Raw genomic sequence first — 17877 nt, 5'->3', positions numbered from 1 at the left:
TAGTCTTTTTTTCCTTTTCCCCTAAGGATTTTATTTATTTGAAAGAGAGCATGCACACAACAGAGACAGAACACGAGCAGGGCAGAGGGGTAGGGGGAGAGGGAGAAGCAGATTCCCCTCTAAGCAGGGAGCCCAATGTGAGGTTCCATTCCAGGACCCTGAGATATGACCCAAGCCAAAGACAGATGCTTAACCAACTGAGCCACCCACGTGCCCCTGATGATATCTTTTAAAACAGATTAAAAAAAAAAACAAGAACAGATTTTAGAATATCAGTAAACTGCAAGCACAAAGATCATATCTAGACATATCATACTTAATCAGCTACAAACCAGATATAAAGAGAAAATCTTAAGGATGGGAAAATAACACATTATATACAATCAATCACTGACTTCTAGACACCAAGAAGAGACCGTGTAACATCTCTTAAGTGCTAAAAAAAAAAAAAAAAAAAAGTAACTGTCAAATCAGAATCATACATCCAGTTCCAAGTAAAGATGAAATAGAGACATTTTTGGAGAAATAAAACCTAAGAGGATTTGTAGCCAGCCACCTACTATAAAAAATGTTATAGGAAGGTTTTTTAGGCTCAAGGGATGCAACACTCAACGGAAACCTGAATCATTAGGTAGGCAGAGCACCAGAAGTGATAAGATGTGGGTGACTACAAGGGCTTGTGTTCTTCAAAATCAAATTACAAGATCTCAGACAAACCAAATCAATAAACATTCTACAAAATAAACTATATTTTTGTTAAACAATGTTAAAATCAAAAATGACAAAGGCTAAGGATCTAATTTAAAAGACTAAGAGGGGATCCCTGGGTGGCTCAGCGGTTTGGCGCCTGCCTTTGGCCCAGGGCGCAATCCTGGAGTCCCGGAATCGAGTCTTGCGTCGGGCTCCCACCATGGAGCCTGCTCCTCCCTCTGCCTGTGTGTGTCTCTGCCTCTCTCTATCATAAATAAATAAATAAATCTTTAAAAAAATATAATAAAATAAAAATAAAAGACTAAGGAGAGAGTGTCTAGATGACTGCCTTCAGCTCAGGTCATGATCCTGGAGCTTTGGGATAGAGCCCCCATCAGGCTCCCTGCTCAGGGGGGAACCTGCTCCTCCCTCTCCCTGCTGCTCCTCCTGCTTGTTCTCTGTCAAATAAATAAATAAAATCTTAAAAAAAAAAAAAAAAGAATTAAATGACTAAAGAGATGTGTCACCTAATACACTGCGTGATCCTGGACTAGGTGCTACACAGAAAAAAATTTGCCATAAACCATATTTTGGGGATGATCAATCAAAATCAGAGTAAGGACTATAGAACAGTATAATGACATCAATATCAATGTCATTAACATCAATTTCCTGATGTTAATATTTGCCCTTGTTATATGTAAGGAGACATCCTTGCTGTTAGGAAATACACAATGAAATATTTAGGGATAAAGGGGCATCGTGTCTGCAATTTACCTCCAAATGGAAAACAGTGCACATGTTAACAGAATCTACATAAAGGGCTTACAGAAGTTCTTTGTACCATGCCCACAACATTTCTCTGAATTTGAAATTATTTCAAAATAAAAAAGTTATAAGCACTTTTCTTCTGTGTGAATCCCACCACCCTCCACTCCATCTTACCCATCTGGCACTGATACATATTTCGGGGACTCTGGTTGTGATCGGAGAAGGGGATGAAGTTGGCAATCACACTCAGCAGGCTGTGAGGGAAGAGCTCCTGGTGAGTGGTAACTCCAGCCAAAACCTCATCCTCAAAGATGGCAATGTTCATGAAGATCTGGAAGAGAGGAAGGGTGAGGAAGTTCAAGGCACAGAATAACTCACTGCTAACATATGAACTCATCCTCCCTCTGAGTTTAGGACTCAAAGATGTGAATGCAAACGTTCCCACTCCATATCATGAACACTGATGGGATCCACTGGGAAGCACGGAGAAGCTTCCAGGTCAGAAATACTGTTTGCCTGATGCATTTCATTCTAAATCTACCCTGGTCCAACTGTGAAGGACAGGAAGACAGACATTTTGAGGTAGCACAAAGCCCACAGTTTTGCAACTGCAAAGATGTAGGCAAATATTAAGTCTAATGGAATGTTCCCACCTCACCACCTGACTCAGAGTCAGGTGCAAAGGAGCTGGGCGGGATGAGAAGGCAGGTAATGTGACCACCAACTCTCTTTCTCGATATGTAAGCACAGTGAAGGAACATGTGAAAACTGCTTTGTTCTGGTAGGAGGCAGAAAGTAAATTCTGATTTTTTTCAAATGCCCAATTGTTATTAAAGAACAACAACACTTTCTTTATAAAAAGAAGTTTTCTGGTTTTTTTTTTTGTTGTTGTTGTTGTTTTGAGAGAGAGAAACAGGTGCTCATGCAAGCAGGCAGAGGGACAGAGGGAAAGAGAGAATGTGAAGCAGACTTCCTGCTGAGTGCAGAGCCCGACTTAGGGTTCGATCCCATGACCCTGAGATCATGACCTGAGCAGAAATCAAGAGTTGGACACTTAACTGACTGAGCCACCCAGGTACCCCGATAACACTTTTAAAAAAGAGTGGTTATTAAGTCTCCGAAAGTTGTGTACTGTAACAGGAGCATATACAGGCACCAATCACAATGTTCTACATACCTGTTCCATAGTTCCAATTAGTTCTTCTTTGCCTAATTCCAAGTTCTGCACAGGCCGTACCAATCTACAAGGAGTGGTAAACAGGAACAATCCTGGGTATAAACTTGGTTTTCCTGTCATAGGGATAAGGGCCACTTCCATCCAGGGAGGAATTCTTTTTTCTTTTAATACCTGTTTTCAACAGAGTTCAATTAAGAAGAAGTGATGTGTTTCAAATTTATCCTCCTGTCACCTAGGAGGTGGGTAGAATGGGAAAGGAGGCCAAATATAAAAAGCAGCATCAAGAAATTAAATTAGTGGGACACCTGGGTGGCTCAGTGGTTGATCATTTGCGTTCAGCTCAGACCGTGATCCCGGAGGTCCTGGAATCGAGTCCCATATCAGGCTCCTTGCATGGAGCCTGCTTTCCCTGTCTCTGCCTCTCTCGTGAATAAAAAAATAAAATCTTGGGATCCCTGGGTGGCGCAGCGGTTTGGCGCCTGCCTTTGGCCCAGGGCGCGATCCTGGAGACCCGGGATCAAATCCCACGTCGGGCTCTCCGGTGCATGGAGCCTGCTTCTCCCTCTGCCTATGTCTCTGCCTCTCTCTCTCCCTGTGACTATCATAAATAAATAAAAATGTTAAAAAAAATAAATAAATAAAATCTTAAAGAAAAAATTTAAATCAGTTATGCCAGTAATAACTTTGTGCCCTTCCAGTCTCATCACCACACAGAATGCTACTCACCTCATATCCAGAATTGGCCAAAGCCCTACTTTCTGGGGGGTGGGTGGTACCTCACTATGTGGCAAACTGGTAAAGGGGAGCCTAGAGGAAAGGTAAACCAAGAAGGTGCACGTGGATGCATAAGTAAAACTTTGTCCTCTGATGTCTAGAATGTAGTATATTACTGGTTTTATTTTAAACTGTACTCAATGAAAAGGCTCTTCTACCTGGAAATTAAAAAACAAAACAACAAAACTTCTACTAACCAACTCCAGGGTAAAATATAAACACACATTACAAAAATGTGAAAAAAAAATAACAAGACCTATATATCAGAACTTCTGGGGATTCACAGCTAAACAAGTCATCAACAAAAACAGATGGATTAAATTCTTAACATAAAAGCTAAAAAAAACCCAAACAAACAGAACACACATACGTAAAACCCCCACAAGTTAACAAAGATAAAACCTGAACTTAATGAGGTACAGTACCGAAAAAGGCTCAAAGCAACAAATCAAAATTCTTGGTACTTTAAAAAAAAAAACAAACCAACAAATCCCCCTTGTTTAACTTAGTCAAGAAAAAAAGGAGTGGGGGGGGGGCAGACAAATGTACTGAGTAAGAAATGACAACAGCAAAAAAACTACTGAAACTAAAATTTAAAATTATAAGTATACTCTGTACAACTCCAAGAAATCAAAATAAAATGGGTAAAATACAGGCTACCCAAACAGACCTCATTAGAAGTAGAAAACCTCTTAAACATGGTTATGATGGTAAATTCTGTTATGTAAATTTATTTATTTTTAAGATTTTATTTATTTATTCACGAGAGACACACAGAAAGAGGCAGAAATATAGGCAGAGGGAGAAGCAGGCTCCATGCGGGGAGCCCGATACAGAAACTCGATCCTAGGACCCCAGGATCATGACCTGAGCCAAAGGTAGACACTCAACCACTGAGCCACCCAGGGACCCCACCATTAGTATTTTCAAAACAAAAAAAGTTAAGATTTCTTAGATTTCTTAGACTAGGGCCTCGGTGAAACTACCAAAAAAAAAAAAAAAAAAAAAAAAAAAAAAAAAAAAAAAATGCATGCAGGTCAAAGCATTTGCCCCAGAGTCCGACTTCTGAGGTCAGCCCAAGACAAGATTCTGCAATTCTGGGGAATGTGCAGGCACTTAGGGAATTAGCTTCTGGCCTCCAGACCCCCTGACCACTCTAGACGGCCCTGGGGCTATCTCAACAACCAGAAAAGGACTGACGACTTAAGATGAAGGGATAGAACAATTCACAAAGACTCAACCTTAAAATGTCGGAGAGACTCTGCAATGCTAGGAGCAAGCTCCTTATCCACCCAGCCAACCATGACGCCATCTAGCAGGACAGGGTAGCACTCGCTGTAGGGTCGATGTGGAGCTCCATCAACTGGAGTGACCCCTGGTGGAAGGGAACAAACAGAAGGTTCACATCTGAACACTTTCTTATATTAAAAACTCCCTCCAGGTGGGCTCAACAGCCACTTCATCATTTTAGACATCTAGTTATCTTGTCTCTACACCAGAACATTTTTGTATCGCTTGAGTGTTTCTAAATCATTTCAACAAGGACACACAAGAAATGAATGACTCTGTCCATCTGAGGGGAGAGCAGCTGGGGGCCAGGGATCTAAGAGAGGCTTTCCACTGCATACCTTCTACATTTTGACAAACAGATTAACTCTTCCCCCAAAACCTAACTAACTACATTTAATCCTCATTATTTGTGGATTCCACACCTGTGAATTTGCCCTATTTGCTAAAATGTATTTGTAACCGCAGCATTAATACTAGTGCTTTTGTGGTCATTCCAGGACATTCAGCCAAAGCAGAGAGAGTGGCTAGAAGTCCCCAGGAACAAAGGCTGTGTCTCTGATTAACACCAGGGTACAGACTAACAACACCTTTTTAACTGTTTTCCTGCAAAAGGACCTTCTTTCCTACTTAGAGGTCCAGGAGTTAAGCCACCAGATGCAGGGAGAGCGACTCAAAATGCTTTTTCCAATATTAAATGCTGAATGCTGCTTTATTTCAAATGCTATGACGTCTTTTGAGGGAGAGAATGTGAAAGAGCAAAACTACAACATTTAATTTCTCTTTCACTTATTTTCAAAAAATGCACCCGACCTACAGAAAAGCCAAGGAACCAGCCCAACTGCTATGTAGAAGAGGAAACAATTCTTGCAGGAATTCTCTGCTCAGCACCTCAAAAAGCCTAACTTAATAGTCTGTACCTGTTAAAACCCACATACCCAAATAAGACTGTTTCAAACCTTACACAACATACCCAAGCTGCAGAGCAAAGTGGGAACAGATGCCGTATACACACATTGTGTGACAACCTCGCACACAGCGGTCAAGTGGTTCATCAGGCCACAGGGCTCCCCATCTGGGGTGTGCACAGGACAAAGGAAACCCCAGGACTCTGGCAGCAGCCTGCGTACTGTGGTGGTCCTCATCTTGGCAAAATCAGCCCCTCTGTGCACACAGCGGAAATGGGAGAGATAGCGTATGAAGTTCAGCTTATCAGCCACAACACAAAGTCCAGAATCTTGCAGGAAGCCAAGACCTTAATAAAACAAAAATCATTCAAATACAGGTTCAATTTAAAAAACAAAGTCTATTCTAATTTGCGGCTCTGGGGACAGAAAACTCAGAGCACACTAAAAACCACGGAGTTACCATAAAGTTTATTAGCTCTGATGAGTGGGAAGAGTTTACAAAATTAGTAGTAAAAAGGCAGTCAAAATCTTGATTTCCCAAATTATATAAGCCCCATGGGTTCCCTCTCCCCTCTACTACTACCTCCTTTGTGGGAAACATTAAAGGAACATGAAACAGCGAGCAACTAAATGGGATGCATCAGAAGGAACTGGAGAGTATGTAAGAAGCTATTAGTCCTAAAAAAAATCTGTATCGGGACCATCTGTTTAAAAAAAACAGCAGAGGGCAGCCCTGGTGGCTCAGAACTTTGGCCCAGGGCCTGATCCTGGAGACCCAGGATCAAGTCCCACATCGGACTCCCTGCATGGAGCCTGCTTCTCCCTCTGCCTCTCTGTGTCTCTCATGAATAAATAAATAAAATCTTTAAAAAAAAAAAACAAAAAAAACCCCAGCAGATATCTGGGCTCTCAAAGACCACTTAAGTTTTTCAGGCCTGGCTGATGCACCTAGTTTAGGGACGGGCATGTATCTACAACCCTTCCAAACTGCCTGTCCTGGTAACTGTCACTCACAGATTACACTGTCGTTAGTACTATGGAAGGAGGCACAGAGATGCATGTGACGATGAGAAATGGATTTAAGCTCTACGGATGCCTCATCTCAAGCCTTTCAGGCTGACACACACTTGTCAAATTTACAACGTGAAATCGAAGAGACAAGTTCACTTTTAAAGAGAACCAATACTGAGCAATTAAGATTTAACTTAAAATGAAGCCAATCTGTTTTATTTTACCTGTTTTAGAACGCAGATTCCCAGTAGCAAGAAGATATTCAAATGGTTTTGTAAGGTCTGTTCCCAGATTAAAAATCCTCATCAAATTTTCAGTGTTTATGGACACATTTGTCTTCTGAGACCTCTTATCTAGAGCTATTTTAATAGACACTAACCAAGATTCCATTTTTTCCTGAAATAAAATTTAAACTATTATATTCAGATTATTTGCTTTTTGTATTTACTCCTACGTAATCTATATACCCACAACAAAGGCCCACAACGTATACATTTGACATGGAAAACATGTGGCCTATAACCCTGAAAACCAGCCTTTCGATGCACTATTATAGGTTAGGCTTTTTTTTTTTTTTTAAAGATTTTATTTATTTATTCATGAGACAGACAGAAAAGGAGACAGAGACCTAGGAAGAGGGAGAAGCAGGCTCCATGCAGGGAGCCTGACATGGGACTCAATCCTGGGACTCCAGGATCATGCCCTGGGCTGAAGGTGGCACTAAACCACTGAGCCACCCAGGCTGCCCTTAGGTTAGGCATTCTTAAGACAGAAGCTACAAATTCCTGTAGATCAGTTTCTCAACCTTGGCACTATCAACATTTTGGCTGGAATAGTTCTTTGTGCAGAGGCACCCTGCATGCATGTAGGATGTCTAGCAGCATCCCTGGCCCTTAACCACTGGATGCCAAAAGCATCCCCCCAAGCTGTGACAACCGAAAATGTCTCCAAGCATCGTCAAATATCCCTTGGAGTGGGGCAAAGTTGCTCCTATCAAGATTATTGACACAAATGGAAAGAATCAAAACGGTTTGCTTTGGTTTTAGAAAAGTTTTTCATTAAAATGCTCTTAATCAAGCAGTCAAAACAGCTTCTACCGGAGACAGGCAACAAAGCTTTGAGACCAAGCAGCAGCAGCCCGCTGTCCTAACAATAAAATCAACTAGGAAGAGCTCAGTATCTCAAATGACACCCAACATACAAGATAGTTGACAAGATCATAGGAAAGACTGATGTTTTCTTCTCCTATAAATCTAAAACAAAATGGAAAAGGGAAGAGGAGGGGAGGGGAGGGGAGGGGAGGGGAGGGGAGGGGAGGGAAGGGAAGAGAAGAGAAGAGAAGAGAAGAGAAGAGAAGAGAAGAGAAGAGAAGAGAAGAGAAGAGAAGAGAAGAGAAGAGAAGAGAAGAGAAGAGAAGAGAAAAAGAAAGCCACAGAACTGAGGGTCAGAGATACCGGAAGCAGTTCTGTAACCCAAGACAGGAGGCGGTGGGAAGAATGAGGAGCTTACTCTCTCTGCCTACTGCCACTTTGTTGTTAACCTGCAAGGGCAAGCAGCTAGTAGTTCTTGGATGCATACTGTAAAATGGTACTTTGCATATTTATTTAATCCTCACAACAAACTTTTCTTCATGAAGCAGGGCATTAGAGGATTGCTTAGGCCAAATGTATTTCAGTATTAAGAATTCCCCAGAGTTTAGAAAGGTAGCAGGTGCATAAACCCAACATGTATTATGAAGACTGAGGCACTGGCTTGTAATCAAACACATTTCTACAGTGAAACACACAAACTGTCACACTAAGTAGAATCAATAAAAATTATAAATAGCATCATGTCAGGGCAGGTCAGGTTGTCCTGCCAATTCGTGTTTTTTTTGTGTGTGTGTGTGTTCTAGCACCTTTTAGATTTAGAAAAGCAATTTGAATGACTGGGACTTGTTCTATGTAAGGCCTACACACAACAGTGCTAGAGAAGTGAGAGAGGCCTCTCAGAAGCCATCTATAAGGTTCACCAGCCTTTCCAGTGAAAGGTTTAGGCGTATAAAGCTGAGCAGGGAGGGGAGACCCCACAGAAGATGATGAACAGCGTCCACCCAATCTGCTCTTAGAAAGGGCAGCTCTGTAGTATCTCTAGCTCCCCACCCCCACCCCCCGCCCAATAAGAAACCCTCAGAACCAAGCACAGAAATCACAGGACACTTCAATCTCTGCTGCAACACTCTGTGAAATAGCTAACGAAGCCTGTAATTCAGATTATGTCAATGTCCTGTACCTTCCTGAAGATTATTATGTCCCAAATTCAGAGGCTCGGAAGCTTAAAACAAAGCTGGTACAAAAGTAAGGAGATCACATACGTTAGGTCAGTAACATGTTACCATTAATGTTATGACCAACGTTTGATGTTGTCTTTACTCAGCCTCTAAGAAGCATTAAAGAAATTTCTGAATTTGATATAAACTAAGATCTTTGATTAACTCCCTTACTGCTAAACAAACAAAAAGAAAGGGCAAGACTAAAAAAAAAAAAAAAGAAAAAGAAAAGGCAAGACTATGTAAAATGCCACACCTACAAATCATAAATACGTAGGAAACACTACTGCTGGAAATTGTCTCACCATTCTGCAAGCAGGACCACTACCCACGGTGAAAGCAGCAGGTGTTTACCTTCAGAAACATAAGGAAGAGTTGACCAGGTGTGAGGACTTCTTGGTTCACTAAACTATCAGGATTGTCTTCCATGCACTCTCCTTTGGCTAAAGCAAAGAGTTTCCGTGTCATGAGACAAAGCATATAAAACTTCTCAGTATTGGATTTCAAGTGGATACAGATGCACTGGCTGTCAAAACAAAAAGTAAAGCTTAAAACAATTCAGTTGCCACTAGTACTAATCAAAGTTCCCAATTCCTATTTACTTATTCCTATTTACTCATTTTCAAAAAACCATTTTCATCTTTACTGGCAACATTAGCAAAAGGACTGTACGTAGTCACAAAATCTAGGGCTCTGCTGGACAATACGGCATGACAAGCAACATGTAGCCATTTTAATTTACATTAATTAAAATTAAATAAAATTAAGAATTCAGCTTCTCAGTTGCACTGGCCATTCAAGTTCTCAGTATGGGACTTGTGGCTGCCTACTGGATGGCACTAGTAACTATATGGTGGTTACATAACAGAGTCCTTGCCTTGGGGAAATAAAGGGACATGATGCCCAAAACTTTAAAATGCTGCAGAAAGAAAAACATTTATCTACATGCAAAGAAATTAAGAAAGTGAATGTAGTAAAAAAGATAACTAGTGAATGTAAGGGTCCACTGTACCATTTTTTTTTGGCAGATCCACTGTACCATTTTTGCAGCAATTCTGGAAGTTTGAAGTCGTTTCAAAATAAAAGTGTAAAAGTACAATAAAATAAAATGAAAGTACCACAAAAAGAAAGGTGAGGATGGCCACAGAAACAGAGCTAGCCCCCACTTCCTTAGACCAGAATCCTACCCACAGGTCCATTCTGAGTCCCAGATGACTCACCAGCCCTAACAACAATCAATATAAACTACCACTGACACCTTCCACCCCACAAAAAACAGTTTAAGCAAAAGCACACATACTTAAACAGAAATTCTGCAGCTTGTTCATTTGGATACCAGTCAGGGAGACTGAGCTTTACTCTGAAGCGTTCACCTAGATAGTTAAGGACCTGTTTTTGTGTGGAACAACCCTCTTCCATTACGATCCTTAACATCTGAGAAACTGAGTTTCTAAAGAAAGAGTCCTCCTCTTTGCCTTTGATGAGCTCCTGAAAAATCTGATAATCGGAGAAACTGACAAGTGCCTAGAACAGAAAAAAAAAAAAAGGTTTTCTTTTTAATTGGTAGTAACTAAACGATTTCACTCGTTAGATAACTATTCTCAATTTTTCTAATATCCAAGAAAAATAACTACTCCACTATTGGTGAATCGAAATGAATTCCCCAAAATAAAGCAGGGCTTGTATGTCAAGAAGATAGCAAGATGGCCCCAATGATCCTTGCCTTCCGGTATTCACAGCCTTATATAGCCTCCTCCCATACTAAGTCAGCATGGGCCCATGTGACCAAGACCATGTGCTGAAGAAGTGGATGTGTGACTTTCAAGGACAGGTCATAACAAGGACCAGGTCAGCCTTGCTCTTTTGGCTAACCCTCTCAGGGAAGAGAGCTGCCTCAAGCAGCCTATGGAGAGGCCCATGCAGAATGGAACTGAGCCTTCCTGCCAAGAGACTGTACTGACTTGCCAGCCAAGAGTGAGCACTTTGGGAGTGGATTCTCTGGCTGCTGGTCAAGCCTTCTAAATGACTGCAGCCACTCTGACATCTTACTGCAACCTCCTGAGACCTTGAGGCAGATGTGTCCCTGACCCCAGCCACTTCCAAATTTCTGACCACAGAAATACTGAGAGGGAAATGTTGACTGATTCTTTAGGCCAGTGAACTTTGGATAATTTGTTATGGAGCAGTGCAAAGCTGTTACAGCATGAACTCCGCTGTGGAGAACATATTCATTCTGCCCCAAATGTGACTTCCAGTGAAGCTCTTCATAGCAAAAGAAATATATTCACTATGTCACACCTTAAGTGCAAATCCCAAAGGAAGAAAAAAGAGTTCTTTCCGATAAATAAAGTTCAACATGACCGTGCCATTTTCCAAGTAGTGAAGGTTCATGTTGACAGCAGAATGTTCCTCCCTCACACAGTGCATGGAGACTCCTGTTGAAACAAAGCAAAAAGTAAAAAACTCAGTGATACCGTAACTGCTTCGATCATCTTTTTTTTTCTGAATTACTTTTACTTTTTTTTTTAAGATTTTATTTATTTATTCATGAGAAACACAGAAAGAGAAAGTCAGACACACAGAGCGAGAAGCAGGCTCCATGCAAGGAGTCTAATGCAGGACTCAATCCTGGAACTCCAGGACTACACCCTGAGCCAAAGGCAGATGCTCAACCACTGAGCCACCCAGGCGTCCCTTTACTCTCTTAAAAATAAAGCCAAATCACCAAGGTTAGCTAAGACTGGCAACCAAAAATGTCTCCAAACCTTGCCAAATGTCCCCAACAGTGCACCATCTCCCTGGGTTGAAAACCACTCAAAGTAACTGAAGCTACAGATTCAAACTTCAAAGTTTCCTTAGAGGGCAGGGTCCATGTCTTACAACACATTATATCGCTAGCATCCTGCAGAATCTGATCATATAGCATTTTATATCCCCCATACCCTGTGGAATCTGGTCAGGAGATGATGGTATAATCTAAGAGTTCAAATGAGAAAAAGAAAATTTTAGATTTTAAGTTTGTTTCAGCTTTAAACAAAGATTGCTAAGGCACTCTGCATCAGTGATGCAAAAGAATAAATGACTAGGCATTTGGACTTGCTGAGATGCTATTATTCTAGATACAGTATGTATGTCTATCTTTAAGGCTGATTTTTAGATTAGAATAAATTATTGAATTGTAAGGTTGCCCAATAATGCAAAGTCTTATGAAGCCAGGCACTGTCACAGAGAGTGCTCAGAGGTCAGGTGTCTGTCAGCCAAGGACCCCAAGAAGAATGCCATGGTAGTCTGCACCAGAAGACTTTTGAGGCCCAAACCTACCTCTCAGTCAGGCCAACCTTCATCTTCATATGTAGTATCATAAATATACGTGTTCTTTCAATGTGAACAAAATGATACATAATAGAAAGGGTTTCCCACTATAAAATCCTTTTTTTTTTTTTTTTAAGATTTTATTTATTTATTCGTGAGAGACAGAGAGAGAGAGAGAGAGAGAGAGAGAGAGAGACAGGCACAGGCACAGGAAGAAGCAGGCTCCATGCAGGGAACCCGACGTGGGACTTGATCCCGGGTCTCCAGGTTCACACCCTGGGCTGAAGGCAGTGCTAAACTGCTGAGCCACCTGGGCGCCCCCACCCCCCCGCCCCCTTTTTTGGGAAAGATTTTATTTGGCACCTAGGTGGCTCAACTGGTTAAGCTGGTTAAGCTGCCTTTGGCTCAGTCATGATCTTAAGGTCCTGGGATCAAGCCCCACATCAGGTTTCCAGCTCAGCAGAGTCTGCTTTTCTCTCTCCTGCTTGTGCTCTCTCACGTAAACAAATTTTAAAATTTATTAATTTATTTGACAGAGAAAGAGCGCGCAAATGCATGCACACAGGCAGGGGGAGTGCCAAAAGCAGAGTCCCTGCTGAGCGGGGAGCCCAACACAGCACTGGATCCCAGAACCCTAGGATCATGATCTGAGCTGAAGATAGGTGCTTAACTGACTGAACCACCCAGGCACCCCCCACTATAAAATCTTAACACAGAAATGCTTACTAGAAAAACAAAACTTTTCTAAGAGAACATTCCAAAGATCACTACAACTTACCATACTGAGTATAGCCAGGCCCTCTGGTTTTCCATTTTGGTCTTATCATTGCAATGGGGAAATTCCTCCGAGGCATAATCAACATTCGGATGACTTTTTCAATGCCATTAATTATAAAATAGCCTCCCATTTCCTGCCAAAGATATGAATTATAATTTGTTAAACAAAGAAACATTCATTGTAAACATGAAGCTAACTGTCAGATGCAGTGCAAGGTGCAAAAGAGGCACAGAGGCAAAAGGGTCTATGGATCCCTTGGAAACTATCTGGAAACTATCAGTTTGTGAATTAACAGTCTTTTTCAGTGCATTAGAAAGGTTCCAGGGACCTGGGAGAAAAGTATGGAAGAAAATCAGGGTACTCTCTTCCACTGGACAAACTTGACCTAACTTGCCCTTTTGTCCCCTAAAATGATTTGTCTTCAAATGATATTTATTTAAAGATTTTACTTATTTATCTATCTATTTATTTATTTATTTATGAGACAAGAGCAAGAGAGAGCGAGCAAGAGCAGAGAGGGGAGACAGAGGGAGAAGCTGACTCCCTCCCAAGCAGGGAGCCTGATGAGAGGCTTGATCCCACAACCCTGGGGTCATGACCTGAGCTGAAGGCAGATGTTTAACTGACTAAGATACCCAGGTGCCCCATCTTCAAATGATATTTAAAAAACAAAACAAAACCAAAAAAACTTTACTCTAAAGACATGAAAACAATAGCCATTTTCCTTCCAGGCAAATAAGGTTTTCTAAATAAGTTTAAAACCTTTGTGTAAAAACTTTGGAAACCAGAAATTCAGATGAGCTAAAGAGGAAAATATTCTTAATACCTCTAGTATCACACTTCTGTAATAAATAAAATGCTACTACACACTGATTGCCCACTATGAAGCAGGTATAAGTTCTATGTCACCATTCCATTTAATCCTCATAATAACGAGTGGCACAGTTGTTATGCCCCACAGAGGAAACTTAGGCTCAGAAAGATGGAACATGCCCCAAACCATGTAACTGGCAAGTAGAGCAGTTTGGTGTCAAACCCATCTGACACCATAACCCTCATCCCGAGACGTAACACAGTCTCTCTCCGTGATCACTTCAACTCAATACTGCAAAACCACATAATGCAGCTGAAAAAGATGCTGAAGGGAAGGTATGGGAAGCATTTAGTATGTTCACAGAATCTTAATGCTGGTAAAGCAGACATCTCTAAATGTGTATTTTACAGAAAATTCGGGAAAAATCAATTCTTTCTCCATAATAATGTTCTCTAATTGTGTGGCCACTTTTTATACACTCCCTTGTTGAGACTCATTCTGAGCCCTACACAGGATGCACACATGGTAGTAAGACCCATTTACCTAACCAGAAATTGAAGCACAGAAAGGAAAACTGACTCCAACTGACAAGTGTCGTTATCTTCTCACTCCCAACCCAAGCCTTTTCTATCATCACCTGGCCTTGAAGCATACTGGCTATAAGTTACCTCTACTTCTTCATGGTGCTCAATGAGGGCTTTGGGGGGAAGACTGTGTAAGTTGCAGAGCTTAGACTTCACCATGATGGGAATGTAACCAAGAAACTGTTTAATGATTCCTTTTGAGATTCCATTCACTGCCCAGCTGATGTCAGCCTAAATAAAAATGAGAGAGAGAGGGAAAAAAAAAATTAATGGAAAGAAATTACCTGGATCTATAAGAACAAGAATTTTAAAAGAATAAGGAAGAAAACCATAAAGTGAATGATTTTATGCTTCAGATATAGAAGACAGGGTCTCTTAGATGGCAGTACTAAGAAAGCAGAAATCTGGTATAAATTTTATTAGGCATCAGCCTTTTTCTCAAAAATGTACAGTCTGAGAGTCACGCACTGTCACATGTACTCACTGTCAACTTGCCACGGTAGGTACTCCTCCGGCCCCGGCATTCTGCTGGATAAATGTTGAGCTCTTTGCAGATGTTCCCTTTTGGAACCATGGGTGGACTGATGACAGCATCCACAATAGTAAGAGAGATCCGCTCATCTTTGAAAGCAAATTCAAAGGGAGGTATAGCCTGAAAGACAATTCACACTATCAACTGCTTGCATTTCTAAGGCTCATTTCTCTAAGAGTCTTCCAAACCCCACACGTTCTACAAGCACTGATGCCCATAATGCTAAATGTGACATATCTAAGAAGATGGTTAAAGCTACATCTATTCTACTCATCCCCTAAGTCCCTAAAACTCTAGCACGCTAATTCAGATTATAAGTGTCTAATGCACGTCAAATTCGTGGTAGGCTCTGGAGTACAGTTGTGTCTAGAACAAAGCTGTTCAAAGTGCCTGCCTTCTCTATTATACCTGGTGTCTGCTAAGAACATAGCAAGACAAATGGGACTGCTGCTAACAGGCAAGCATACGGAAACATCCTCCCGATTTAGGAGCAGACACTCTAATGCCATTCTTTGATATTTGTACATTTCATTCCACAGTGGCTTCGCACTGCAGCCAGAGCCATGTGGGTAGTGGCCCTGGTGATTCTTCCCATTCCTAACCATTTCTTCTCTGCCCTACTCCCTGGGGGAAGCTCTATTGTTCAGAGGAAGGGGCATCACTGAGCTCCCCTACAGGTTAACTATGAACAACCTCCTAGCCTTAGCGTTAGAACAAGAATGCCAGAAATGGTGCCAAGAATATAAAGAAGGTTCTCCCCCTCTTGTCAGTTCAATTGACCTTTTCTAAATTTTAAAATTTTATCTAAAGCTGTCATTGTTATAAGTTTAATATTCTATAAAATTTTTTTAATCTATACCCTATTTAAGGATGAAGCATTAATTTCTAAAAGGGAGAAGATTCACTTTCTCAAGCCACAGCTGCACTATCTATATCTCAAAACAATCACATTACTTGAGACGGTTACGGTCTATAAAGGAGTCATGAACACTGAATTAGTGAATACTGAACCACTGTTCTTAGGGGAAATACAAAGTTAGGTTCCTGTGAGTCTCTGATCACACTTTGTCAACTGATCAGTACATAACCCTGTTTGAAGGACACTTTATTTAATTCATATTGTTGATTCATTAACACTGAACTCAGAACCAACAGCACTAACTCATGACTGAACAAAGGTTATCTCACACAAATTTTCTCTTAAGGGGTACATCACAGCCTTTCTACATTTAGAACACTAGACAGCACTTTAGCACTGTGCTTGAGAGCAATGTTAAACAGTTAAATCACCAACAAAAAGCACCAGAACAAGAAAAACTGGACAGACTTCAAAAAGGATACTTATTAGTATGAGAGCTTGAAACAGGAAAGCAGAGCATCACCTTCTTGGACTTCAGTTGGGACCATGCACATTGGGCAATTCAAATTTTTCACCATTCTGCACATGTTGCTGAGTATTGATTTGGGGGTTACAAATAAATTTTAGCCAGTAGGCAATTCACAAACATGAATTCCTGAATAATGAGAATTGACCGTAATTCTGAAAAGCCGCCTGTGAGGCATCAATTTGGACTCACAGAATGAAGGAATCCACCCTCCCCCCTCCGAATTGGGCAAAACTCTAAATAAACAAAAATGACAAATGCTACTCTTCCCTTGACTTTATAAATGGTAGTCATTTACTTGACTGTGTTTTATGTAACAATATTTTCACAGAGTATTATGGTACCAGCTAGGGTGCAGCACCTTGATCCATGTGACTACACTTTCTGCATGCACTTCAATGGAAACAATGTATCATGAGAGACTCCTAACCCTGGCAAACGAACAAGGGGTGGTAGAAAGGGAGGTGGACAGGGGGTGGGGGTGACTGGGTGACGGGCACTGAGGGGGGCACTTGACGGGATGAGCACTGGATGATATTCTATATGTTGGCAAATTGAACATACATACATACATAGATAGAAACAATGTATCACGAGGGACGCCTGGGGGGCTCAGCGGTTGAGCATCTGCCTTCAGCCCAGGGCGTGTTCCTGGACTCCCAGGAGCGAGTCCCACATCGGGCTCCCTGCGTTGGAGCCTGCTTCTCCCTTTGCCTGTGTCTCTGCCTGTGTGTGTGTGTGTGTGTGTGTGTGTGTGTCTCATGAATAAATAAATAAAATTTAAAAAAAGAGAGAGAGAGAGAATCTCTTCAGGTAAGTTTCAGAGAAGTAAATCTCCCAGGGATGTGAAAGTCTGTGCGTGGTGAATGCCTGGGAAGCCCACCACCACGGGGCACTTCCTCACTCTCACCGCACGCCGCTGAAACCCGGCCTACAAAACACCACCGTTCGAGTCACAGAGAAATCCCGCAGCCACAGGTTCACCCAGTATTCCCCTAGTCCACGCCACTCCACGCCCGGGCCCCGCGCGGAGCCTGGCGCGATCCAGGAGTGCACTGTGACCGCCCAGCATCTCTCCGGGACCCCTGCCCCACTCCGCCCAGGCCCCGCTCGCCCCCGCCTCCCCCGCCTCCTGGATCCTGATCCTACCCCCACCCCGCCGACCCCGGGCGCAACACGCGCAGCCTCCCCTCCCGCCCCGCCCGGGGCTTCGCCTCCTCGCGGAAGGCGCAGGACCCAGCGGCGCTGGAGAACGCAGAGCCGACGAGCCCGCGAGGACCCCGCGCTCACCTGCACCGCGTGGCTGAGCCCCTCGCGGACCGCGTAGTTGAAGGACTCGACGTGCGCCCGTGTCAGTTCCTGCAACGCTGGCTTTTGCTGCTCCTGCGGGATTCCGTAAGACGGGTCAGTCAAGTGCTTTAGGCTAGGCCCGCTGGGCAGATTCTGCCACCGGCCGGGGGCATCCATGCGTCCGCCTGCACACACGGGGAGCCGAGGCCCGCTCCACACGCGCCGCCGGAAGGACGGGCACTTCGGGGCCCACGGC

General features: G+C 42.4%; 1 protein-coding gene across 2 annotated transcripts in view; it reads right to left on the bottom strand.

Moving 5' to 3' along the window:
• Positions 1-17877, bottom strand: part of POLR1B (RNA polymerase I subunit B) — a 24898-nt gene extending 7021 nt beyond the window's left edge. The window contains exons 1-12 of one of the 2 annotated variants that reach the window (XM_038561477.1): positions 17622-17877; positions 14899-15066; positions 14499-14645; positions 13017-13149; positions 11225-11361; positions 10227-10450; positions 9281-9452; positions 6843-7014; positions 5673-5954; positions 4654-4787; positions 2639-2809; positions 1636-1792 (exon numbers count right to left, since the gene is read on the bottom strand). In XM_038561477.1, the coding sequence (XP_038417405.1) occupies positions 1636-1792; positions 2639-2809; positions 4654-4787; positions 5673-5954; positions 6843-7014; positions 9281-9452; positions 10227-10450; positions 11225-11361; positions 13017-13149; positions 14499-14645; positions 14899-15066; positions 17622-17798 (2074 nt within the window). In that variant the 5' untranslated portion in view covers positions 17799-17877. The remainder of the gene's footprint in view (positions 1-1635; positions 1793-2638; positions 2810-4653; positions 4788-5672; positions 5955-6842; positions 7015-9280; positions 9453-10226; positions 10451-11224; positions 11362-13016; positions 13150-14498; positions 14646-14898; positions 15067-17621) is intronic. The other variant, XM_038561478.1, reaches the window with a different exon arrangement.

Source organism: Canis lupus, chromosome 17 (assembly GCF_011100685.1).
Source record: "Canis lupus familiaris isolate Mischka breed German Shepherd chromosome 17, alternate assembly UU_Cfam_GSD_1.0, whole genome shotgun sequence".
In the NCBI taxonomy this organism is placed as follows: Eukaryota; Metazoa; Chordata; class Mammalia; order Carnivora; family Canidae; genus Canis; species Canis lupus.
This window is presented reverse-complemented; position numbering and strand designations above follow the sequence as displayed.